General features: G+C 41.0%; 3 protein-coding genes across 4 annotated transcripts; all 3 read left to right on the forward strand.

Moving 5' to 3' along the window:
• Positions 1–876: 876 nt before the first annotated feature.
• LOC104428618 (mitochondrial phosphate carrier protein 1, mitochondrial) lies at positions 877–4,857 on the forward strand. The gene is made up of 6 exons (XM_010041585.3): positions 877–1,320; positions 2,105–2,454; positions 2,529–2,572; positions 3,009–3,223; positions 3,327–3,451; positions 4,222–4,857. Exons 1-6 carry the CDS (start codon positions 1,180–1,182, stop codon positions 4,277–4,279), a joined length of 933 nt encoding a protein of 310 aa, XP_010039887.2. The 5' UTR covers positions 877–1,179; the 3' UTR covers positions 4,280–4,857.
• A 5,415-nt stretch (positions 4,858–10,272) lies between these two features.
• On the forward strand, positions 10,273–15,443 carry LOC104415916 (calcium-dependent protein kinase 26). Of its 2 annotated transcripts, none has more exons than XM_010027344.3 (8): positions 10,273–10,860; positions 11,175–12,014; positions 12,477–12,620; positions 12,700–12,852; positions 13,334–13,449; positions 13,735–13,902; positions 14,114–14,338; positions 14,849–15,443. In XM_010027344.3, exons 2-8 carry the CDS (start codon positions 11,246–11,248, stop codon positions 14,969–14,971), a joined length of 1,698 nt encoding a protein of 565 aa, XP_010025646.2. In that variant the 5' UTR covers positions 10,273–10,860; positions 11,175–11,245; the 3' UTR covers positions 14,972–15,443. The 2 variants fall into 2 exon arrangements, with proteins under 2 accessions (XP_010025646.2, XP_039172972.1); XM_039317038.1 differs by lacking the exon at positions 10,273–10,860 and having other exon boundaries at positions 11,246–12,014; positions 14,849–14,997; positions 15,084–15,443.
• Positions 15,444–17,657: 2,214 nt separating this feature from the next.
• On the forward strand, positions 17,658–20,601 carry LOC104415917 (pentatricopeptide repeat-containing protein At1g79490, mitochondrial). The gene has a single exon (XM_039317037.1). It carries the CDS (start codon positions 17,766–17,768, stop codon positions 20,271–20,273), a length of 2,508 nt encoding a protein of 835 aa, XP_039172971.1. The 5' UTR covers positions 17,658–17,765; the 3' UTR covers positions 20,274–20,601.
• The last annotated feature ends 5,392 nt before the right edge of the window (positions 20,602–25,993 follow it).

Raw genomic sequence — 25,993 nt, forward strand, 5'->3', positions numbered from 1 at the left:
TTTCATAAAAACCCTTCGGTCTAAAAGTAAGTAGTGTTTATGAAGTATATATGATAAACATTACTTGGTAAACACTATTTGCATTTTGTTAAAATCTTTTGACTTAAAGTCATTTGCATTTATATAAAAGTATTTTCCGGAATCACTCTCAAATGCACCCTTGTAGCATGACCTAAAAATTTTGTGATATATGTTTTGTATGGTGCATAGGCTGTATAAATTTTCCTTACATAAGCAACTCTCTGTCACTATTTTTTTCAATCTTCAATAAATTAACGTGACAAATACGCACATAAATTAGAGAGCCATACACACGTTGGCAAGCATATATGCAAAAAATTTCTTGTTTCGCAAATTAAGGAAAAATATAAAAAGATACACAATTTATGACGACTTTTAGCTAATTATACATACTTCATTAAAATAAATTCTAGTTAAAGAAAAAATCGAAAGTTGGTTGTGTTTATTTTGTGAAAAATCAATAACTTGAAAGGGACTTTCTAAAAATATTATTGGTCGTTTATATGGTTAAGAAAATTTAATTCATCAAATATATTTTCATTATTAATGGAAAAAATTAGAAATAGATGGTCCATGTCACTAAAAATACTTCTCATTGGCTCATATTTTCAAAAGCCGGTCATAATAAAAAAATAATTTCAAAATAATTTATTTTTCGCCAAATAAACTATCACTTTCAATCAACTCAATTCGGAACAACCCAATTCAAATAATTCGAAAAAAAAAAAACGGAAAATCTGCGAATTTTCCCATCAACTTTCGCTGCAACTCCCTCTGCAGTCCCAGTCAACCCTCCTGAACTCCATAAAAAGTTTCAAACTTTTCAACCAGAAAGGACGGCTCCAGCTCTTCTCTCTCCCTTTCGCAAGCCTTGTCTTGGTGTATTCAGCGCAAACGTGGACGTATCCGGAGCAAGAAAACTCTTTACTCGTGGCCTAAACACGTGTTCAGGCCCCAATTTGTGCGTAACCCCAACGTCCTTCCCCACATATTCCTCCTCTCCCTTAACGAGTCCTCATTCCTCCGCCTCCAAATTTCTTGGACAAGTCCATTTTCGCTTGTTGTGTTCATGTGGGTTGGCTGAGAGGGAGAGGGGGAGAGGGAGGGGGAGCTTTTGGCAGCGAAAGGAGGAATTGGAATAGGCAAGAGGGGAGAGGGATGAGAGGGGCTGAAGGGAGGAGGATCTTCGAGGAGTTCTCACCTGGGTATTATGGCATTTGTGCCGCTGGAGGCATGCTGAGTGCCGGTGCTACCCATCTCGCAGTCACGCCTCTTGATGTCTTGAAAGTGAACATGCAGGTCAGTTCTCGAGTTATCAACGCGAAGAAAGAATATCGAAGAATTAATACCCAGATGGGCATGTTCTGATGTGTTCGTTTGTGTTGGTTTCGTGGTTGCATAGTTTGGTTCTTGCTGTGTTGTGCCTAAATAAGCTTGACGAGAAACTTGGCTTGATTAATTTGCATTAGGGCCTTTCCTAATCTCAGCATTCCAGTGGCTTTGCAACAACGTTGTGCTTGTGTGTACCTTCTGATTCTGAACCAATATTGCATCGCGAAACAATTGCTCGTCCTCTTCTTTTGTGCTTTATTGCTGATGAGACTCTATTCGCCTCTATCTTTCTCATGCTTCACCGCATATGGATTGCATGATCCTTGTTTTTGGTTATTTTCTCTTGTGCGTGTGCCTGTGCGTAAGTTACATGAGAAGGGGGGAGTGTGGACTTTCATTCTGTGTACGGCGTAAAATCTATGGAAGATACAATTTTCGTACACATTTGTAGCTTAATGCAAAGTAAAAGGATTTCATACTGTACCATTACCGTGACAGAGTAAGGTCTAAATTCTTCTCTTGTATCAATGGAAACGGGATGGTGTAATTTCTCATATCTATGCTCTTTCCATCATGGAGAAATGAAAAGGAAAACCTCAAGTTAATTGAATCTTAGTTAGCCATGTGATCACCTAAGGCATTTTAGCGTGTATCACTCTGGTGCCAATCGGCTCCCTTAATCTATTTTAGCGGTAACCTCCAGATTCTATGACTTCCCATCTGATAGCCAAAGTTAATTAATATGCTCCAGGTTAATCCGATTAAATATAACAGCATGGCATCGGGATTATCGGTTCTCTGGAGAGAGCAAGGGCCTTCTTCTCTCTGGAGAGGTTGGTCCGGCAAGTTGTTTGGATACGGCATCCAGGGCGGCTGCAAATTCGGTCTCTACGAGTACTTCAAGAAACTTTACTCTGATTTGTTGGTTGACCAAAACAGGAGTCTCATATTCTTTCTAAGCAGTGCTTCTGCTCAAGTATTCGCAGACATGGCTCTATGTCCCTTTGAAGCTGTCAAGGTTCGGGTCCAAACGCAGCCCAGCTTTGCAAAGGGCTTAGTTGAGGGAATTCCGAAACTGTATAGGACAGAAGGTCTCTCTGGGTATGGTACTGAAACTTTGATCTTACTTTTCTTTTTAAATGAATCAGTTGTGATTGAGGTTTATTTTACTACAGCTTCTACCGTGGGATACTTCCGCTCTGGGGCCGTAACCTTCCATGTAAGCTCATTGGCATGATGGTCACTTTCATTTTTGTGTGTTTAGAAGATTGTAGTGGTCACATGGCCTTTTGACATCAAAACAAACTTTCGTAAGCACCAATTGTGAGATTATGAGGGCGACTAAACACTATCACATTGAATACTATGAATCTTGTATTGATTTCTGATCTCTATAGGCCGAAATGTTGATTAAAGTCTGTTCATTGTTGGCCTTTCCATGTCATTGCTGTGTAGCTCATATTCATATTGGATCTAGTGATGTCTGTTGTATGCATCCTGCATCATACATTTCCTTGTTAACCTCCATGTAGCTGCAGATAATTTCTGATTGATGCTTGTAACTTGAGGGGATTTCGGATAGATTTGCAATGTTACAGTGTCTGTTTTAATTTCTTTTTGGTTAAGCTTATTCTCGTTGCTTTTCCGTGGCACAGTCTCTATGGTAATGTTCTCCACGTTTGAGCATTCGGTGGATCTGATATATCAGCAAGTTCTCAAAAGGAGAAAGGAAGAGTGCTCGAGAGCCCAACAGCTTGGTGTCACTTGTTTGGCAGGTTATGCGGCTGGTGCTATTGGTACCGTGATTTCTAACCCTGCTGACAACATTGTTGCGTCTCTTTACAACAGAAAAGCCGAAAATGTCTTACAGGTATCTGTCTAGTAAAGCTTTAGTTTGTTGCTCATTGTTTCTCTGGACTGTGGAGTGATGAATTTTAAGATTTCTGAGGATTTTTTTTTTTTTTTAATCTTAGGCAGTGAAGGATATTGGCTTTGTCAATATGTTTAGAAGAAGCCTTCCTGTTCGTATCATGATCGTTGGACCTGTTATTACATTGCAGTGGTTCATGTACGACACGATTAAAATACTAAGCGGACTGTAAGTATACCTTTCCTTGTCCATTTTTGTCAAGAGGTTGCTAATGATGCATCACTTCACTGACTTAATGCTAATTAATGAGAAGTACCTAAATTTACTGATTCTATGGTGCATAATGTGCTCATTTTTCTGCATCTTTAGCTCTATCTGACATTTACTTGAAGCATCTAGTTAAACATAGTCACATGCAGGATCCATGCTATCTGCTTTTGCTGGAATCATCTAATTAAACACCAAACTTTGCTAGCATTAAATTGCTGGAATCTAAATTCGAGCATGGTAAAGTGAGGTGCAATAAGTTGTTGATTTCGTCTATTTAGTTAAACAAAGTATCAACTTGATCATTTTTTTGAGGCGTGGCATTTTTGCATTTGCTGAAAATCCACTGAATGACTTTGCTAGTATCTCTTGGGATTCATCTGGAAAAAAAAAAAACAAAGAATGAAAATGGAGGACGTAACATGTGATAATAGAAAGTAATTGGCAAATGAAATTCAAATTTTGATGAAAGATTCTGGAAGCAATAAAAATAAAACCTCGGTTCAGTCACTGGGATAACTTATACCCTTTTCCAGATGGATGACCTTATGAGTATTTCTCTGCCATCGTGGATTGTTCGATATGCTGATGAACACATTCTCATCATAGTCAATTCCCTCGTCACCAAGGATTGGTTTTAACTATATAGGGATCTCTGTGGTTAGAGTCCATGTCTCAGCTTTCCTTTTGAAGACAGCATCCGATTTTTTGACTCTCTTCCAATTTCTCAGGCCTACCAGTGGAGGGATTCGCAGTAGCCTAGAAGAAGAAGCTATTTTATCAAGTTGAGTTCTAACAGCCACCTGAATCAACCGGTTTCTCTCCCAAACTCAGAAGCTCATCTACCTCCTTCAAACTTCCGGATTCACTGCAGTTCACCGAAGACAATAGCCGTTTACAGCTTTTTTCCCCTCTCAGATCAATCCACGGTTACCCCATTGATTCTGAAAATCTTAAAGGCTCAAAGGGTGCTGCTATGCCGATATTTGGAACTCTATTTGCATAGTTGTAACGGCTGCTTGCTCCACTTGATGGTCATGGGGACACATTGTCTCTGATGTTGCATGAACGAGTGAAATCCGAGCACATACAGTGAAAGCTAGAAAACGGGTTTTTGAGCACCCTTGTTTTCTTGCCACACAAGTTATCTCCCCTTCTCAAGTCACCATTTTATTTTTTCTGCACTTGCTTAAGTTGCAGAGTTTATCCATACATTAGTGACCTATGGAATTGTTCCTAGCTCATCTGAGCAGCCCATTTTTGTATTTGGGCGAGAAGGGAAAACTACATTACAAGATCATCTTCCTTTTTCGGTATTGTACTTGTATGGATTGTGATGTTTATTTTATAGCATTGTGAACACTGAATCTACTTGGACTTCGGAAGGAGGAAGACAAAATAAAATTTTCCTTCCTCCCCTATATGTTGTGTTATAAATATGTAATGACAATAATGTGTGTGGCCTTATTATTCTGCTTTATTGTTTTATCAAGTAAGCTTACTGTCCCATTGAAGAATAGAGAGGTCAGTTCTTGAAAAAGCCAGATGCAAATAGAAATCGTAAATAACAAGTTAATTTAAATAGAGATTTAGAGGGAAAAAAGGGCTGGGTTGATGTCAGGCCGGTTCCAAGATTAGGCTGATTCAGTGCTTCATTTCGGGTTTTCTAGAATTGGCCCGCTGGCTTGATTCTCAATTCCAACTCTAGAAACCTTCCACGGGAACCATATCGACACCTTATACATGGTTTTATCAAGACGTAATCTCTAAAAGAAATAGAATTTGCTGATCCTCCTAAGAAAAGGCAAAAAATACTTCCTGTTCTCAATTTGAGGCCCAATGAGGGCTTCTTGGTCTTGTGCATACTTGTAGATCCATATTTTGGGGAAAGTACTAAAAGAAAGTCCTAAACCTTTTGTATTAGTATAAATTCAGTCATAAATAGTTCAATTAGACTAATTTAATCTTAAACCTTTTGCATTTATGCCAATTGAGTCTATCCGGTCAGTTGAGTCCTAAATCCTCTGCATTGTTATACTTCTGTGAAAAGCACTGTCTCAGGGAGCCAAACATTGTTTGTCAGCATCATTTGTACTGTCTACTTAAAAATTGCTCTTAGCACCCGTATGAATTTGTCAGTGCTAAAATGGTGCTGGGGCACTATAAACACAGGTTTTCTTGCTTCATCTGGGATAAAAATTGACATTTCCCAATCTAATGGAACTGAATATCTATGTTTGACTGTGCGAATTGCCCATCTTTTCACTGTCAGTTGCTTTATATCAACTGCAATTATTATTTTCAACTTAGTTGGGAGCCAATAAAGTTACCGTTTCTTCCCTCCTCCTTTTTTTTTCTTCTTTATTGTCATGAAGGAATTATAAATTTTTAACTTCTATTCGAAGCAACCGAGAATGATCTTTTGGCTGTTTGAAGCCATATTTTGTTTAGGAGTCTAAAGAAAATGATTTTCAGGCCATCCATGGAAATGCGAGAATGGAGTTGCCCCTGATAGAGTACTAGATCCAGCAGTTCTATCTCAGCTCAAACCTTTCTCTGCAATGCACAAGTTAAAGAAGATGGCTCTGTGGGTAAATATGTGACACTTTTCTATCATTCTCTCTCGCTTTGATTGACAAAGGGTGCACTTTACTGGGGAGCTGTTTCTTTATCATGAGTGCTAGATTGTGTTGTGTTCTTCACATTTCTTGTATGAACTTGTCCTTATGGCAGATTTCACATCGCTATTCTTGTTGGAATAACAAAAATTTCAACCTCAAAATGCATGTCCCCTTTTCATCCGTAAGTTTGCAGAATCTCATTTCTCTTATGCTTTGCCAAGATTCCTGCAAATTCCAACGCTCTCATTTAACTGTACAAAACTCACATGTTATTTGATCCGCACCAAGTCCTCTTTGTATTATGAAAATGGGGTCTCATTGTGACGAAGTCTATTGCTCGTGCTGGTCTCACCAGGTAATTGCTGAAAGTCTCTCTGAGGAGGAGATTGCTGGTTTAAAAGAAATGTTTAAAGCGATAAATACTGATAGTAGATAGTGAAGCAATCACCTTTGATGAACTTTAAGCTGGTTTTCCTAGATATGGTTCCACGATGAAGGACATGGAGATCCGTGATCTCATGGATGCCGTATGTATATTGCTTTTAGGTTCTTTCATTTTTACTTATGACTGAGTCTTTAAATTGTCATCTTCGGCCAACTTTTTCCGAGCTGTTCTTAAAAGTATATCATGTTTAGTTTCTTTATACTATCATGTCGAACATCAACTCAACAAACCAGATAATTAGTCTATCTGTTGCATATATTCGGCCATCTTAGAGTGATGTCAAATTTAATTCTTCAGGCTGATGTGGACAACAGCGTAAGAGAGCCGAGCTTGTTGGGACAGAGAGAAGAATTGCTGTAAGGCCAGAAGTAGGGAAAAGGTGAGAAGTTTGAAGCCTTGGCAATGGCGGAGGAACGATAATATCCAGGGGTCCTCTGGCGTGGTGGAATAATAATATGGAAGTCTAAAGATGTTCATGTATATCTCCTAAAATTCAAACCCATCATTCAAACACCAAACATGACAACAATCTATTTCTCAAAACAGCCAGCAAACTGCTAAACGGATTGCCGGCAATACATTGAAAAAGTAAATACACCTGATCCTACTCTACTCTAGAAGGCTATTCTGCTCTTCTTATTCTTTCCTATTTTACTCTTCTTCTGCTCCGAGAGCACCACCAAGTATACCCTTGCACGGGCACGGATTCAGCCTTCTCGAGACGTTCCCTAATCTGTTGTACCCCATCTCAACTATAACCATATCAAAGCCTATAGGGGGCCCTTGGAGTTCGTGGAGTGAATAACGGTTCTGTGGTGGAGTACTCTATAAGATAAGGTGTCATCGGCAGCAAAATAACCTTTGGATGCTGCAGCGAAGGCTTTCCTCTCAGCCCTGGCACTCTCCTGCACCGAGCGAATCCGCTCCGTTGGCTGAGTAGGACAAGAACGGAGAGAGAGGTGTCGTAAGGTTCGTTTTTGTTCAGACCAAAGGGCAATGAGCTGATTTTCAATCTAAGGAGTTGACCTTAAATAATGGCTTAACAGCTTCACTGCCGTCTCGTGTTCTTCCTTTTCGTTCACTTCAAAAGCAGACTTGCGGGTAGGTGTAAGGGTGCTTCTTCGTTTTCTTTAGAAGCAAGATTTGCATTGTGAGAGCGGTTCTTCCTTTCCTTTTAACCTTTTCTTTTTGGGTCAAAATTAAAAGCAGAGCTTTCGTTTAACAGAGTTGCAGGGAGACCGTGATGTCTATGAGCTGTGATTGGGGATTGTGCATGGCACTCGATCACTTAGGCCGCTACCTACTTGTTTCTAAAATAAATAGAATTTGTTGAGGCTCCTAAGAAAAGAAAAATGTTGCAACCTTTTAGGGATGCATGGCAAACTAAAATTTCTATCCCAAATTTGTTTCTGGGATAGAAATCTATTTAGTAAAATTATTTTATTTTTCTATTTCTAAAACAGATTTATACTCTAATATAAATAATAAGTTAAAAAAATTTACTTATGTATTCCTGGAATGAAAATGAGAAATAAAAATTATTCTTATCGTTCGTTCTCTTTACTAGTTGGCCACCCGTCCACCGCCACCTCCGCTGCTAGCCGCCGGTCTCCGGTCTCCCACTATTGGTTGCCGGCCTCCGCCATCCATCACCACCCCCGAGAAGAAGAAATTTTGTATTGTTATCAAATAAAATTTTATTTTGAGAAGAGAAATTTTGCGTTGTTATCAAACATGATTTTTGCTCAGAAACTCATCCATAAATAGAAATAAATAAAAAATCTGTTTCTCTTTCAAAAATCAATTTTTGACAAAAAAATTTATCATTCACGCCCTTAGATAACTAAACAACCTATGAAAATCCATCTAATAATATCTGAAAATTTTTGAAGTTTGCTCCTTTATATTATATTAATTGCACATAGAGATACAAGTACAGGAGAAAATTGTCCAAATTTTTAAAATTTATTGTAGAGTTGCTAATTCACTCTTAAACCTTTAATTTGTACTAATTTTGTTCTAGACATTTTTACAATTTGGCAATTTAGTTTTAAACTTTTCAATTTTATCAATTTAGTCTAAAATATTTTGAGGATTTGCTGATGTGATGATTTATCAATTTAATCATTTCGACTAATTTTGGCTAGAAACAATTGATATAGCGATCTAGATAGCATTGGCCTTCCTAAATAGCATAATCAACCTGTTGTGGACATGTTTTGTAATTTTTTAAATTCTTTTTGAAATTTTTATATTTAACTTTTTGCAACTCTAGGCTAGCGACCCTTGTTGGATTGGGGTAAGGGTGTTGTGGCCCTCACCTAGATCTAAGCAAGGGCCTGATGCCTTGCCTATGGATGATGAGGTTTTGCCTATGAAGATTGTTGGCCTAAAGATGCCAAAAATAAAATAAAATAAAGTAATAATAATAATAATAATAATAATAATAATAATAATAATAATAATAATAATAATATTATTATTATTATTATTATTATTATTATTATTATTGAAAATCTAAAAATACAAAATTTGTCACATTATCTCCATACATTCCGTTTAAGATAGTCGGTCTTTGACTAAGCTACCACAACAACTATTTCGGTTAAAATGACTAAATTGACAAATCGTAAAAGGTGTAAGATCACATTAATAAATTGTTAAAATATTTAAAACTAAATTGACATAATTGATAAGTTTTATAAAAATTTATGACTAAATTGGTGCCATTGAAATGCTTATAATTGAATTGATCATCACATAATAATTTGAAATTTTCTAAATAATTATCCCTAAGTATGGGTGGTAAGAAATAGGGTACGAGGTGTTACGTCCGCCGCGGGAGGGTGGGGGGAGGAGTCTTGCTAGTCAAAATGTCAATAAAGGCCTGTCTAAAGTAGGATAATCTAGATCTATCCAACTTTTAACCTACCATGTTTGGTGCGGGTGTTTTTTATACGCTTTGCAGTTGATCATTTGATTAATGACGAGATGTAATAAAATTATAAAATGAAAAAAACCACATTTTACGACATTTTATACTTAGGATAAAGCGTCAAAAATGTGTAGGTAGATGCATATGATCTTGCACTCAATCTGCCCAAACATTAATGGGATGCGAAGGAGTTTCCAAGGGAAGCGGGATAGGTTTGTTTCAATTGCTGAAAATCCTATATGGTTTGGGATAGGTATGGCATTGATCCGATACGTATAAATTACCTAAATGTCGTATTTCCCTCCCTTTATACTTCTTGGGTAATTTTAGTATACATGCATGACTACTCTAACCCTAGTAGGGTCTGGGATAGTTTGAAATTAATTTCGAAACCTAGACTCAATAAACCATTCACCCGGCTACCCTATTAAAAAAATGAGTTTTACTCATACAATTTTTGGAGCAGGGCCACCGTTGCAAGTATGGGTTCTCATTTTAGACCTATAATAATTTTCTATTCCGATGATCATTGATTAATTTATTCCCGATCTTCTATTTTACGATTGTAAGATTTGAATAATTACGATCGTATTCGTAAAATTCGAAACGGTCTACTAAATACTTAGGACGAGTTACATGTTAAGAAAAGGAAATGCTTACGTGCTGCATTCCAACTACACCACGTTAAAACCACGCGATGAGTTCATCCCAAACCTGTCCCATTTCCTTCAAGCATACAACGTCTAAAAGTTTCTATAAGATATAGCTCCGGACAGTTACTCCCGAACGAGAGAGCAAGCGTTTGGAGTCGGGAAATTTCTTCCCCAGGCCAAACATTCCATTGTATCAGATCGACATCCAAATTTGATTTCGTGGGTCTCACGTGCGAGAGCGAGAGGTTTGCGTGGGAGGCACAAAATCAAGGGTTATTGATGGACTCGACGCAGTGAATCGGGGTCTAGGTAACAAATCGTCCGGCAAAGTAGGAGGAGGAGGATAAGAAGAATGACCGTGGAGAGAGCAATGGACGAGAGAAGAGAAACTTGCAGAGCCGCATGATCCGGAGAGAGAGAGAGAGAGAGAGTCAGACAATGTACTTTCCATTTTTTACCTTGACCAGAAGTCAAAAAGATGTCCGCGGATTCGTGTTTCCAAGCAACGCGACAAACGCCCAAAAATAACGGAAAAACTGACTCCAACGAAACCGAGGGAAGAAGAAAAATAAGAAGCATCCGAGCTCGCATTTAGCGCCATCATCGTCGTCCTCGCCCATCTCCTCCTTTCTCCCTCTCCTCTTCTTTCGTGCGACGTGATCTCCATCTCGTCTCGGACACGAAGTTTCGTCAACCCTCTTCGTCTTCTGTACCAGGTCTCTCTCTCTCTCTCTCTCTCTCCTCCCCCTGCAGGTTGATGTGTGTGCACGTCTCTACGTGTGATGCTTTATGTAAAATTCGTCTTTCCCAGATTTCGCAAGGGCATGAACCATCTGTGTACAGATATATTAAGCACCGTTTGATCTGTCTTTGCCCCGTTCTTGTTTGTCCTCACGCAATTCCAGCTTCGAATCTTGCAAGACATTGCCTGTTAATATGTGGTATGCTATTCAAGTTTGAGGCATCTAATCTGGGTTTAACTCAAATTTTTTTGTCTTTGTTTCTTGTTCTTATCTTAACCTGTCTGCAGTTATATGTTTGATGAGACTCATTTGGATGAGGTAAAAGCTGCGAAGTGGGTCCTGATTGGTTTTTGCTTTTATGGGCAACGCATGCCAAGGATCTCTCAATGATAAGTACTTTCAGGGCTACGAACAGCCCCTAGAGAATTCCGCCGATCCCGGGAGGAACCCACCATCCGATCGGTCCAATTCCGGTCACTCACTGTACTTCTTGACCTCTCAGCAGCTCGTGGCCCCGGAGCTCGACGAGAAGAAAGATAGCAAAAGTAACGATAATTTACCGCTCGTTAGTCCTTGTAAGAAAGATATCGTCATGAGGAGGAGCGCTGATAACCAGGCTTATTATGTATTAGGCCATAAAACTGCTAACATCCGGGACCTCTACACGCTAGGTCGAAAGTTGGGGCAGGGTCAATTTGGGACCACTTACTTATGCACGGAGATCGCCACGGGTATCGACTATGCGTGCAAGTCAATCACAAAGCGGAAGTTGATTGCTAAGGAGGATGTGGAGGATGTTAGGAGGGAGATCCAGATAATGCACCATTTGGCTGGTCAAAAGAATATCGTCATGATTAAGGGTGCTTACGAGGATACATTGTACGTCCACATCGTTATGGAGCTCTGCTCCGGTGGTGAGCTGTTTGACCGGATTATCCAGAGGGGGCATTATAGTGAGAGGAAGGCTGCTGAGCTAACGAAAATCATTGTCGGGGTCGTTGAGGCTTGTCATTCGCTCGGCGTAATGCATAGAGACCTGAAGCCTGAGAATTTTCTTCTCGTCAACAAGGATGATGATTTCTCTCTCAAAGCCATCGACTTTGGACTCTCCGTTTTCTTCAAACCAGGTATGGATAGGAGCTCGTTTGGTCCAGATTTTTTATTGTACATTAACTCAAGTCAAGCACATGAAACAACAAGATGCTATCTCTCTCCAATTTCACCTCCAGCATCTAAGCAATCATACTCGAGCATCGAAGTTCGCACATTTGCACAAGCATTCGAGCAGTTCATTTCTGTGGCTCTGCATCTTTTTAGTGTTGATTGGAGTCGAATCACTGAAATTTGTTATCCAAGCATAGCAGATGACTTACAAGAGAACCACTCGTTCAATATGAAGCTCTATGATTTTTCTTTCACAAGTTAGGAGTACAAATGCACTGACAAAAGTAGAGTCTGTCCCCATCAAATCTGACCTAGCGAAACTTTTAAACAGAACATGGCGTTTCATGTGATTGATATGTGTTACTGTGATTGTATATTCTTTTCATGCGCTATCAGTAAAACTTCACTCATGCTATCTGCTTCAGGGCAAATATTCACTGATGTGGTTGGAAGTCCATATTATGTTGCCCCTGAGGTACTTCTAAAGCATTATGGGCCAGCAGCGGATGTGTGGACAGCGGGTGTAATATTGTACATCCTGTTGAGTGGTGTGCCTCCATTTTGGGCAGGTAATCCTTGTTCATGAAGAAAAAGATGTAGTTCTTAATTGCACCAGAAGTTAATAAGTAGATACATTCTGTATTGTAGAAACACAGCAGGGAATCTTTGATGCTGTGCTGAAGGGACACCTTGACTTTGACTCAGATCCATGGCCCCTAATATCTGACAGTGCAAAGGACCTGATCAGGAAGATGCTGTGCTGTCGACCATGCGGTCGCTTGACAGCTCATGAAGTATTATGTATGCTCGGTTCCTTTAGCTCTTTCTCAATCATCTAAACATTATTGTTTGGAGTGCATTGTCTCAAGGAGCCAAGCATTGTTTCTCAGCATCACTTTTACTATTTACTTCAAAAAATGCTCTTAGAAACGTATGGATTTGTCAGTGCTAAAATGGTGCTCAGGCCTAATAAAAGCAGGTTTCTTGCTTCATCTGGATAAAGAAATTGACGCTTCTGATCTAATGGCACTGGATATCTATGCTTGACAGTGTGAATTGCCTACCACTTATACTGTCAGTTGCTTTATATCAACCGCAATTATAATTTTCAACTTAGTGGGGAGCCATTAAAGTTACCATTTCTTCCTTCCTCTTTGTTTTCTTTTTGTTTATCATGAAGGAATTAGAGGTTTTTAACTTCTAAAATTGAAACAATCGAGGAGGGTCTCTTGACTATTTGAGGCTATATTTTGTTTAGGAGTCTAAAGAAAATGATTTTCAGGCCATCCATGGATATGCGAGAATGGAGTTGCCCCGGATAGAGCACTAGATCCAGCAGTTCTCTCTCGGCTCAAACACTTCTCTGCAATGAATAAGTTAAAGAAGATGGCTCTGCGGGTAAATATGTGACACCTTTATATTGATCCCTCTGGCTTTGATTAACATAGCACACAAAATACAAGTCCCCTTATCATCCAAACGTCTGCAAAATTTCAATTCTCTTATGCTTTGCTATTCTGGGATGTGCACTTGACCTGTTGAATATTTTAAGATTCCTGCGTATTTGGACACTGTCATTTAACTGTAAAACTTACACGTAATTTGATTTGCATCAAGTCCTCTTTGGATTATGAAATGGGTTTTAATTTTGACAAACTCTATTTCTCATGCTGGCCTGACCAGGTAATTGCTGAAAGTCTCTCTGAGGAGGAGATTGCTGGTTTGAAAGAAATGTTTAAAGCGATGGATACTGATAACAGTGGTGCAATCACCTTTGATGAACTTAAAGCTGGTTTGCGAAGATATGGCTCCACGATGAAGGACACGGAGATACGTGATCTCATGGATGCTGTAAGTACACTGCTTGTAGTTTTGTTTTTACATAAGACCGAGTCTTTAAATTGTCATCCTCAGTCAACTTTTTCCAAGCTGTTCTTATAGCATATCATGTCCAATTTCTTTACACTATCATGTTGAACATCAACCAAAACCAACAAGATAATTAGTCCATCTGATGCATAAATCTGGTCATCTTAGAGGGAGGTCTGATTTCATTCTGCAGGCTGATGTGGACAACAATGGAACAATAGACTATGGCGAATTTATAGCCGCAACGATTCACCTTAACAAATTCGAACGTGAAGAGCATCTAATTGCAGCCTTTCAGTACTTTGATAAGGATGGAAGTGGTTATATTACGGTTGATGAGCTCCAGCAGGCTTGTGCCGAGCATAATATGATTGATGTTTTGATTGAAGATATCATCAGAGAAGTTGATCAAGATAATGTAAGTCCATGAAAACATGACCATATTGAGCTTTCTTTTTAATAGTGAAATGGATCTGGTATTCACTTGTCGCAATGTTGGTTGTCTGATAGCCATACAGCAATGCCCATTGAGCACGAGCAAAGACAGCAGTCACAGAGATAAAATAAACTAAATTTTCAACCTATTTCCATCTGATGCATCTACTAATAAAGATGAGTTTGAGCTAGTGTTTCCTATAGATAGCGGTCATTTTGTTTAGAAAGATTTATGATGTGATGTTTGATGAGGTTTCTCCTCACCATATATGGCATCTAATACTTATCGGGATATCTCAAGACATAAGATATAAATACTACAAGCAACACCTGTGCCCACGCATTTATTTACGTACTCGCACATGTCTTTATATGGATGTTTGTGGCCAGACTTTTTGAGCTATATATTTGAGTGTTCTCATCATTCTAAATGTCATTGAAACTTGCCCTCTCACTATGATCCTCACAAGTTTCTGTTTCATCTGCTATATAGGATGGAAGAATCGATTATGGTGAATTTGTTGCCATGATGCAAAAGGGGAATGCTGGATTCGGGAGACGAACAACGACAAACAGTTTAAACATTACCTTGAGAGGTCAGCAGGGTGCTCTGTAGCATCTGGTTGAGAATGTCCCGCAGAGGTATAAGCCTAGAAGGTTCATGTCCGCCTTTCGGCTTAACAGCATGTATTCTGACAATATATGACTGATCAAAACTTCCTCGATAGTTTCTGGTTGGACAGATAGCAGAATTGCCAAGAGAAAGATCATGATGATTGCAGAATGGTTTTACTCTCCTCTGGTTGTGAAATCCTGTCAGATAGACGGAAGTCCTGGCCCATTTTGGTGGAGCTTTTCCCTGTTATGCTCTTGCGCCCTGTATGATTGAAGAAGGCAATGTCCGGAATGCCTTCAGTTGTATACCATTGTATATGTCTCTTACTCATTTGATCTGCTAAATTTTTGGAAATCTGAAGCCTTGTATTATCCGGAAGAAAAAAGTAACTAGAGTCTTCTGGCTTTTGTTGATTCATGGATGTAACAAAGTTGAATTCTTTTCATATCTGGTCGATGGCAGTTCACCGAAACCTTGCACTTACAGTATCAAAACAAGAAAAAAGAAAGGTTGGCTTTCGGGTATAAGTTTACAACTCCTAGAATTACTCAAATGGGAAGTTGCATCCAGCCATTGAAGATGACTATAATTACAAAAGATAGTATTATTTCTTGTCAACTTCTGCCTTCAAGAATCAAGAATTGTTCTTGAGTTTCACCTGGTTCGCATGAAAAAAGTCTAGCTTCCTCGCATAGAATAGGCCACATGAATCACATCTTTCCCTTCTCTGACCAATCTTTATGACTAACAGGTGCCATTCGTGCTTGTTTCGATCCGAAAACTTGAGACTCATTTAGCACGAGCAGATTGAGCCGAGTGAAAACTAAAGCTAGGGAAGTAGATTCTTGTGCAAATAACTCATTTCCTTTTCCTACACCTGTAGCTTCTTCTCTATGCACGAGGTTTCGTTTCTCCAGCATCTGCAGCCGGGCAAAAGCAGGTCCCTTAAGTTCATCTCCGGAGCTCAACTGTCATTCCTTTTGTATTCCCCCCGGCATGGAGCTTTGTGCCGTGTCCATATCTCCAGTAAACTCTGAACAACAGCTCATGTCTCGATAATCGGAGAAGCCACACCGAGGCTCCAGTCTCGAGCCATTTTATGAACGAAGAAGCGGCAGACTTCCGGTCTTCTGGATCATGCCCCACCCACCGAGGGCCGACGTTGTTATGCACAAGATTAACGCAATGCATATCTGAGTTAGGCCCGAGAAGATCACATCTTTTTCACCGTTTCAGATGTATACAGTTTGAAGGGTGGTAGTATTTCAATATCAAACTCCTAGGCCTGTTGATTCTTGCTGCAGGTCATTAAAATCAATGTAAAGGGCAAAGTGACAAAGAGATCCAAAGATGCAAGCATTGCATAAAAATGTCAATGACGTTGTTGGAATTCACTAACCATATTAGCTACTTATGAACATCACTTGAAATGGTAAGTCGCCAGTACCTTCTTAGAAATTTGCCAAACAAAACAGCTTAAAATGGGCATCCCACTTGCAAAATCAAACGACTATTTTTGACCTCAGAGGGATTCAATACGGTAAATTGATTGAGTTTTTTTGTATGTTACAGACAAATCAACGTTGATACTCGTAATTTCGAGACAAATGTTTATGATAGTAAAACAATTAATTTTCTTCGTAAGTTACACCCATTCAGCGACACTACTAGTAAGGCATGTAAGCAACCTGTAATCCACTGGTCGAAATACATGCCCGCCGGTGAAAACGAACGCCAAAGAGTAATCAACTCGATAAATGGATCATTAATATGTTATTGACAAATAAACTTCAGTACTTGTAAAATCAAAACAATGTCAAAAATCTTTATTTTGTACCTAAGTTGCAGCCACTAACCTACACTCCTAGAAAGGCGTGGAACTTCTTTTGGTGGGCAAGTCCAGTATGTAAGCAACTCATGGTCTACTGCTGAAATACGCGCCTGCTTAAAAATGTTTAAAAAAGAAAAAATGACAAATGGTATTTTAGAATTAGATTTGAGAACAGTAGAATCATTATTTTATTGATAATTTACTCATAATTGACTGGATTAATAAGTCTTTGATCACTTTTTACATAATAACGAAATTTGAGTTCATTTGTTGTTACATGTTTGTTTTATGGTTTCATAAGTATGCAGATGTTTGATTTATGGTTCTGTAAGAGTGCACTCTTGGGAAGGATCACCTCTGCTAAAATTGCGCTTTCAAGCACTTTGCTTCAAATTCATTCATTGTACAAAAATAATCACTTGAATTTTAATGCGGTACTTAAAATTTTAATTTTCAATGTAGTACATGAACTTTGGTTCAATGTACAATATGATTTATAAACTTTTAATTTGTTCAATATAATTCTTGAACTTTTAATGTATGTTCAATTTAGTTCATGAATTATCTCGGACTTGAATTAATTAAAGGAAAATATTGAATATTTTCATCAAATAAATTAAAATTTTAGGGATGAAATTATACATTAATTAAAGTTCAATGATCACATTAAATAAATTAAATATTCAGGGACTAAAAGTTCAAAGATCATTTGCATCATTTTCTTAAATTTATATAAGACCAATCGGGTCTAGGCGGGCCTAACTGGGCCATCTGGGCCTCAAGAGGCCCAGTGGCCCGTTAGCCCGTGTCTTGGTCCTCTTCTCTCCTCTGTTTTCTCCTGTTTCTCCTTCTCTCTCTCTCTCTCTCCTGTGACTTCGCTTCGGTTAAACCCTGGCGTCGGCTATGGCGGCACGAAGTAGCGCCGTTTGACAAGCGTCAACCCATGAAAATGTCCGGACTCTGATGGCGCTGGCGATGGCGCTGATGAATCGCTGCAGAAAATCGATCCCTCTCAAGGTATCCCACCTCATCAATATTCCCCGCCTGTCGTCCTCTCCTCGCGCCGGTACTTCACAAGCGCCCGGCTCGTTCGCATGGCGGGTCGGCGAGTCCTCCAGAAATTACTGCTTCTGGAGTCCTTTCGAGGGGCGTGGAGTTGAAATCCCCATTTTCGCGAAATACCCTGGTTGTCAATCTTTTAGGAGCTACTGTTCTGGGATGAGTGGTGGTGGTGATGGTGCTAAGTCGAGCGAGTGGACTGAGGAGATAGAGTACTTAGACGAGTCGGGCAGCGTCATATACTCCGGGAAGGGGGTCCGGTCGGTGGAGCCCGGGTTAGACGACCATGTGCTGATCGGCGGCCTCAAGAAGCCGCTGGTGAACGCGTCGGCGGTTGCGAAGATCGTCGAGGTTGTGAAGAGGTGGAAATGGGGGCCCGATTTGGAGAACCAGTTGGACAAGCTCCAGTTCGTGCCGAACATGACTCACGTCGTCCAGGCGATGAAGGTCATTAAAGAGAGCGACGCGTCGTTGAGTTTGTTCCGATGGGCGAAGAGACAGCAGTGGCATGTTCACGACGACGAGTGCTACCTTGTTTTGTTTGATGGGTTGAATCAAAGTAGGGACTTTGATGGGATTCAATCCTTGTTTGAGGAGATGATCTCAGGTACGACCGGGGCTCCTTCTTTTACGGCTTATAACAAGGTGATTCAGTATTTGGCCAAAGCGGAGAAATTGGAGGTTTGCTTTTGTTGTTTCAAGAAAGTTCAGGATGCGGGTTGGCAAATTGATGCGGAAACTTATAATTGTGTTATGAGCTTGTTTTTGAACAAGGGCTTGCCTTACAAGGCATTCGAGATATATGAGAGCATGGCGGGGACTACAAGTATGCTGAATGGATCCACCTATGAGTTGATGATACCTAGCTTGGCAAAATCAGGTCGACTGGATGCAGCCTTTAAGTTGTTTCAAGAGATGAAAGTTAGGAACTTTAAACCGAGCTATAATGTTTTTGCTTCACTTGTTGATTCCATGGGAAAAGCTGGGCGGCTGGATACCTCTATGAAAATTTACATGGAATTGCAGGGCTTTGGTCTGAGGCCATCTGCAACCATGTATGTCTCTCTGATTGAGTCATTTGCGAAGGCTGGCAAGTTGGATTCTGCAATTAGGCTGTGGGATGAGATGAAGAAGGCTGGATATAGACCCAATTTTGGCTTATACACGATGATTGTTGAGTCCCATGCAAAATCAGGGAAACTTGACATTGCAATGTCTGCCTTTGCAGATATGGAGAAGGCTGGGTTTTTGCCCACGCCGTCTACATACTCTTGCCTCCTGGAGATGCATGCTGCATCTGGACAGGTAGATGCTGCCATGAAGCTGTACAATTCAATGATAAATGCTGGTCTGAAGCCTGGCTTAAGCACTTACACTTCCCTTTTACTTCTCCTGGCTAATAAGAAGCTTGTAGATGTGGCTGCTAAAATACTTCTCGAAATGAAAGCCATGGGGTTTTCTGTTGATGTGAGTGCTAGTGATGTCTTGATGGTTTATATCAAGGAGGGTTCTGTTGATATTGCTTTAAGGTGGCTACAGTTCATGGGTTCATCTGGAATTAGGACAAATAATTTTATAATCAGACAGTTGTTTGAATCGTGCATGAAGAATGGCTTGTATGAGTCGGCAAAGCCTCTTCTTGAAACCTACGTGAATTCTGCTGCAAAGGTGGATCTCATACTTTACACATCGATTCTGGCCCATCTTGTGAGATGCCAAGAAGAGCAAAATGAGAGGCATTTGATGTCAATTCTTAGTGCCACGAATCACAAAGCACATTCGTTCATGTGTGGGCTCTTCACAGGCCCTGAACAGAGGAAACAACCTGTTTTGTCGTTTGTGCGGGAGTTCTTCCAGGCTATTGATTATGAGCTTGAAGAAAGTGCCGCTAGATACTTTGTTAATGTTCTTCTTAATTACCTTGTCCTTATGGGGCAGATAAATCGAGCACGGTGTGTTTGGAAAGTCGCATATGAGAATAAGCTTTTCCCTAAAGCAATTGTTTTTGATCAGCATATTGCTTGGTCACTTGATGTGAGAAACTTGTCTGTGGGAGCTGCTCTAATAGCAGTGGTGCACACGCTGCATAGGTTTAGGAAGAGAATGTTGTATTACGGTGTTGTTCCAAGAAGAATCAAGCTGGTCACAGGGCCCACTTTGAAGATAGTAATTGCACAGATGTTGAGCTCAGTGGAATCTCCATTTGAGGTGAGCAAAGTGGTTCTTAGAGCGCCAGGGGATTCAGTCATGGAGTGGTTTAAGAAACCGATTGTTCAACAGTTTCTTCTGAATGAGATTCCATCGAGGGCTGACATTCTTATGCACAAGCTGAACACGATATTTCCTAGTTCAGCACCAGAGATTAGATCTCTATCGCCGCCCAAACCGCTCATGGGTAGGAAGGCAGTTTGACTGCTTTAGCTGTAAGTTGTTAAATGAATGTCAGTTGTGATTTTATGAGAAATCTCAAATTTTGTTATACATTGCACATTGGGATTACAATGTGCATTTCATGTTGGTAGCTTACCTAGCTGCTTAACTTCTGCATGCCCAGTGATGATCTCAAAGTGAAAGAGTGAGATGTGGGAGATGAATAATGAGAAGTAGTATGTCGAAGAAATGAGAGAGGCTGATGGCCCGGGGATTACAGCTCCACCGAGGGCACAGTGGTGCTCTGCCCTTTTGTTTTGTCCATTCTTCTTTCTTCATTTTTATTCTATTTCCAGGAAGGCCTACCACATTTTAGTTGTGGTATCACCATTCAGGTAATCATCACAAACGACACCCGCCGAGTTTTTCGATTCGGGTTTCTCAATTCCGAGCTGCTCTATCTAGAATCAGGTTTGTGGTCTTTGGACAGCTCAATTGCCTTTCCGCGCTTTCCGAACATGGCCCTGCAGTCCCCTGCATGAGCAATGAGCATTGTCCTGAAAGAGAAATGGAGCACCTTTTAGGAGTTACTCCAATCACGAGCAAGCAGATAGACAGATACAGTTTGCCAAGCAAATCTTACTACTAAGTTCCTTAAGAACAATTGATCCGCAAAATTATTCAAATTTCAATGTGGTGGATACTCAAACTCTTGCTAAAGCAATCGTATGAACATCTAAGGGCAATTCGTCCATGGTCAAAGCATAAACGCTGGAATCATTGTCTAGTTCGCAATGTTGTTACAAGAACCACTAATGCACCGACATTTTATTACTGTCGTCTTATGGAACAAATTTATGTAAGATATAATGTGAAAGGTTATGAGATAATCTCAGAAATGTATATACAGAAAATATACTGTAGTGTCAAGAAATGATACGTCAATGGACCACATATTTTACAAAACTCTCCTAATTTGTCTAATTTCAAAAAAGAAAAAAAAAATCCTTTACTTCCTTTACCATCGTGCCATATTAAATTTGTTTTATATTGCATGGTATCAAATTCATTTACGATTTTTAGTTAATTTATCTATCTCCAAAATAATATTGATTTGGTGTACCTAAATCATATGGTGTATTTACTTCCATGGTATCCCCTGCATGATGGGTATGCCAGCCATTCGAATGGCTGATCCTTCATTCAACACGATTACAAGTTCTCTACATGTGAAGCTTGAAACCTAGTCTTGCAGCATCATTTTGGGAGTTTTGGCTATCCTCTTTATACGTTATCCATCTATGTAGTTTCAAGCACTATCAATATCTGCAAAATAAACGGTGCATTGCATCCGATATGATTGATAACCGCAAGATGCAGCATCGAGAGACTTCATGAGCACAACACCTACATCATTTGTAACCTCAGTTCATGTGACAGGAGAAATATCGTCATGGTCAACTCGAATGTTCTGAATGTGAAAAGTAAGTTCAATTTAAAAAAGAAAAACTGCAAATAGAGTGTTAAGGCTACATTCCTTAGGATTTCCATAAGCTTCGCTCAAAACCGTGGCTATTGATTGAATTTTAAGGTTTCATGATCGGATGTTATCGAGTTCATTAATATGCATAAGCACATTATATCATTTCCTACTTGGCAATGGGCCAATAAGCATGATTTGAAGGTACAAATCCAATTACTCGTAAATAATAATGATACTACTGTAGAAACATGAACATGCAGGATTTCCACCTTATAATATAGGACGAAGGAGAAAGAAAACACGTGACACTATCTAAATCTTTGCTTTCTCCATCGAGTAAAAAATATCTTTGCATACCCTAAACTGATTTGGCGGAAGTACTTTTGATGATCTTCTTCCATGAGAATCTTATGCGGAAGAAAGAGACTCCAGCACTTGATAAAACTGGGCTATATACACAAAAAGAATCTCTCTCACTCTCTGCATCCATTAGATGAACACATACACGCACACCGAATGCACTTACCTTTGCCTCTGCAACACTACAAGTTTCACCATTTTCTCTTAATTCTGTCCAACTATGCGAATAGAGGAGACTTGGCAAAAACCAGCTCAACCAGCAGCTCGCGGAAGCCGCCAGACCAGCGAACATGCACAACCAATGCGATGTCAATTGGCAATGCCAGTTTGATTTGATCTGATTTATGGTTTTTCTTCTTTTTCTTCTTCTTTTTTCTTTTGCTTTCTTGTGAGTTCGTGTACTGCCTGTTTCACGGCATCTACAAGCGGGTGATTGGGCTTTGGCATTGCGAAGCCTCCGCTGTTCGGAGAGCTGGAGAGGAGTTGCAAGGGTAGTCGCCATGTGTTCGTTTTTTGTTTGGAAAAATGGGGAAATGGCAAAAGTGATTTTCACTTGAGGAGAGGGCTCCTTCGGCCATTATTCCTCTGTATATCAGCATGTCCCTTCAGTCATTTATCGAATCCAACAAGCCCCATTGCGTTCTATCTTCTCCCCATCTCTTGTTTTTGGCCCGTCTCAACCCCATCACTTCAGAGTCTTTTTACGTTGTAGTAGCGGAAAACTCTTGGCCTGTCTCATTCGGACTCTCAATGTTAGAGAGAGAGAGCGAGAGAGAGAGAGAGAGAGGACTTGGAAAATGCCTTTAAATGTTGGGGTTGGTGAGCAACTATTTCTAGGACTGAGAGTAGCTGAGACCCAGAATTGAAAACCTCCATAAACTTTATGGCCATTAAGGTAGCGCATGCAAACGTTTCTGTTCCGGGAAAGAGTTTTTTTTCAGAAATGGTTCTTTTCTATTTCTGCTCCGGGGAACAATTTCTGAGTAAAAGAACCCGTTTGATAACGACACAAAATTTCTACTCCGGAATAGAAAAAGAATAGAAATGCGTTTGATAACGCAACAATTTCTTTTGTATTTTTCATTTTTAATCTTGCCGACGGAATGCCGCCGCCCCGCCGCCGGTTGCCGTCGCCGCCCCGCCAGCCACCGCTGCCGCACGACCGCCGGCCGCCGACCGTCACCGCCGGGCGCCGCCGGAAGCCCATCGGCCGCCCCCTCCCGCGGCCGCGGCCGGCGGTCGGCGGCCGGCGGTCGGCGGGCAGCGGTGGCCGGCGGGCGGCGACGGCGACCGGCGGACGGAGGTGGCGGCGACGGCGGGCGGCAGCGGGTGACCGGAGGCCGAAGACGGCCGCCGCGGGGGGCGGCGATCCGCGGCGGCGGCCTCCGTGACGACTCGCATAGCCGAGGGGGCGGGCGCCCGCTGGTGACGGCGGGCGGTCGGGCGGCGCGGTGGTGGCGGGGCGGCGACGGCGACGGCGGCGGGAGGCGGCGGCGGGAGGCGGCGGCGCGGCGGGCGGCAGCCCACCTGAGGCCGGAGACGGCCGCTGGCGCCCGCGACCGGCCGATGGGCTTCCCGGCGGCGCCCGGTGATGGTGGCGGTCGGCGGCCCGGCGGTCGGCACTGTGGTCGGCGGGGCGGCTGCGACGGCCGGCGGACGGAGGCGGCGGCGATGGCGGGCGGCAGCGGCGGCCGGCGGCGGCTCCGGCGACCGGCAGCGGCGGCGGCGACCGGGGCGGCGGCGGAGGCGTCCGGCGACCGGCGGCGGAGGCGTCGGCGACCGGGCGGCGACCAGCGGCTGGGCGGCGGCGACCGGGCGGCGCACATGGCGGCGACCGGGCGGCGGGCGGTGGCTCCGTGCGGTTCATGGTGGTCGCGGCAAGAAAAGAAAAAAAAGAAAATTAAAAAAGAAAATTAGCTTGTTTCTAGCAATTGTTCCGGGAACAAGAAGCAACTTTTTTGCTTCTTGTTTTGTTCCCAAACCATTCGGGCTAAGTTTTTATTCAGGAACAAAAAAACAATGTGGCGTTAGCAAACAGGTTTCTGTTCTTTTTTTGTTCTGGGGAACAAAAGAACAGAAACCAAGAGAAACAGAAACGTTTGCATGCACACCCTAAACGAGCAGGTCCATTTCCAAATTATAATTTTCCTGAAGAATAATTTCTTGAAAAAATGAACTTTTCTACATACCTGCGGTGTCAAAGAACTGAAAGAAATAGAACAATAACATATCAAACGAACGGCCCACGATCAGCTGGGCATATCCTAAGTCTCGGTTTCTTGACCAATATGTCCATAAGTGTAGCCTCAAGTAATGCCAAAACGGCACAATTTTTCTTTTCAGTGTTACATGCTTGTTCGATACAGAACGTGAGATTCCGTTTTTGTTATCAAATGTTTAATTTAATATGTTTGGCCCTTGTCATGATGTCGATTCGTCAAAGAAGAGTTGAGAGAAATGTCACCATCATAGACATTGGGAAAAATGAATTCCTAAGCAATTCGTTAGTGTGATCTATCATTGATGATTAATCTCAGCTTTCTCTCTGGGTCGATTGATCTTCATTAAACTGGAGAACAAAGTGTCTGTGGACTCCCTAATGCAGGTCCAGAAGTCATTATTCTTATCCAAGCGAGGCATATTAAATTCACAGATTTTGTTATATCACACTCGTTACTCTGGGTCTGACTTTATCGTCATTCACTCACAGAAGCTTTCTAAAGAAGCCAGAAATTCAACAACTGCTGGAACCATTTATTCTATGGATTTCACTTGAGAGAATATATTCAGATTTATACGGACTTAAGAATACTCACTTGTAATTGAAAGAGAACGTTGCATGCCTCTCAACTTGCATGCTTTGGCAATTTGTGCATGTCAATAAAGAAGGGCCGTCGAATTTAGCATCACCTTACATTAATCTGGATTGTATGTCCTTTGTAGACAGGAAGAAAGTAATGACTTCTTCATGATGTTGGTCTGCAGCTAATGGCATAATGTACGGTGAAGTTGGAATGGTATTTCATGCCTAGCTGAGCAACCGAAGGATTTAAAAAACCGCTCTCATGTTTGTTAAATATCCCCAAATGCGATTTATGGCATTTTGATCCTTTAAAGGCAATACATGTGGTACCCATGTCTTGGCAGCTTGTAGGCTTTCTTTGGCAAATTTGCAGTTATTTTTTATATTGCAAGCATCTCCGTTTGCAATGCTTTGATAACTTCTCTTATGTTCGCCATTGATGGACATATCTCCCTCTAAATAATGGACTTCTTAGAATATTCTACCGTCCGGTGAGGGAGATGGATTGAAGGGTTAAAACTTAATATTTTGTCTGAGCTGAATCTTTAGAAGCAGATTTACCCTTAATTTTGGTGAAATGGTGTCTCTGTCGGTTTGGTAACATACTGATGTATAAAAAAAGGATGAAATGTAGGCTTGGAACTTAATAATTAGACACATATTTATGGAGAAGTGCAGGAAGACGGTGAATCCAAGGCCAAGGGATCATCTCAAAAATGGAAAAGCATACTGCTGGCAATGAAAACTACTCAACCGGCACGGATTTGTCTAGGAAACCTGGTTTTGATCGTTTCCGGGATGCTGAAGTTAATCCTGTGAAGACTAATGCACTGAGGAAGCGTGCTAAATTCTCTACATCTTATGCTTAGTTGAATTCATTCAATCGAAGAAAAATTGTCATTTACTTGGCAGGATAACATTCTTAACATGCTGTTGAGTGATGACATTTCTCGTTGCAGGAAGTCACACCAGTTTCAAGGCAAGGATCCACGTCCCGTTGTCATATTCTGGTGCGCTTTCTCTGTCTTGCTTTTGACTTTACTCTTTCCCCGCGCATCTTAGGTTCCTCCTAGGCCGGGCCAAAACAACAGAAGTCAGCATTAAAGAATTTTAGTT

This window comes from Eucalyptus grandis, chromosome 7 (genome assembly GCF_016545825.1).
Source record: "Eucalyptus grandis isolate ANBG69807.140 chromosome 7, ASM1654582v1, whole genome shotgun sequence".
NCBI lineage: Eukaryota > Viridiplantae > Streptophyta > Magnoliopsida > Myrtales > Myrtaceae > Eucalyptus > Eucalyptus grandis.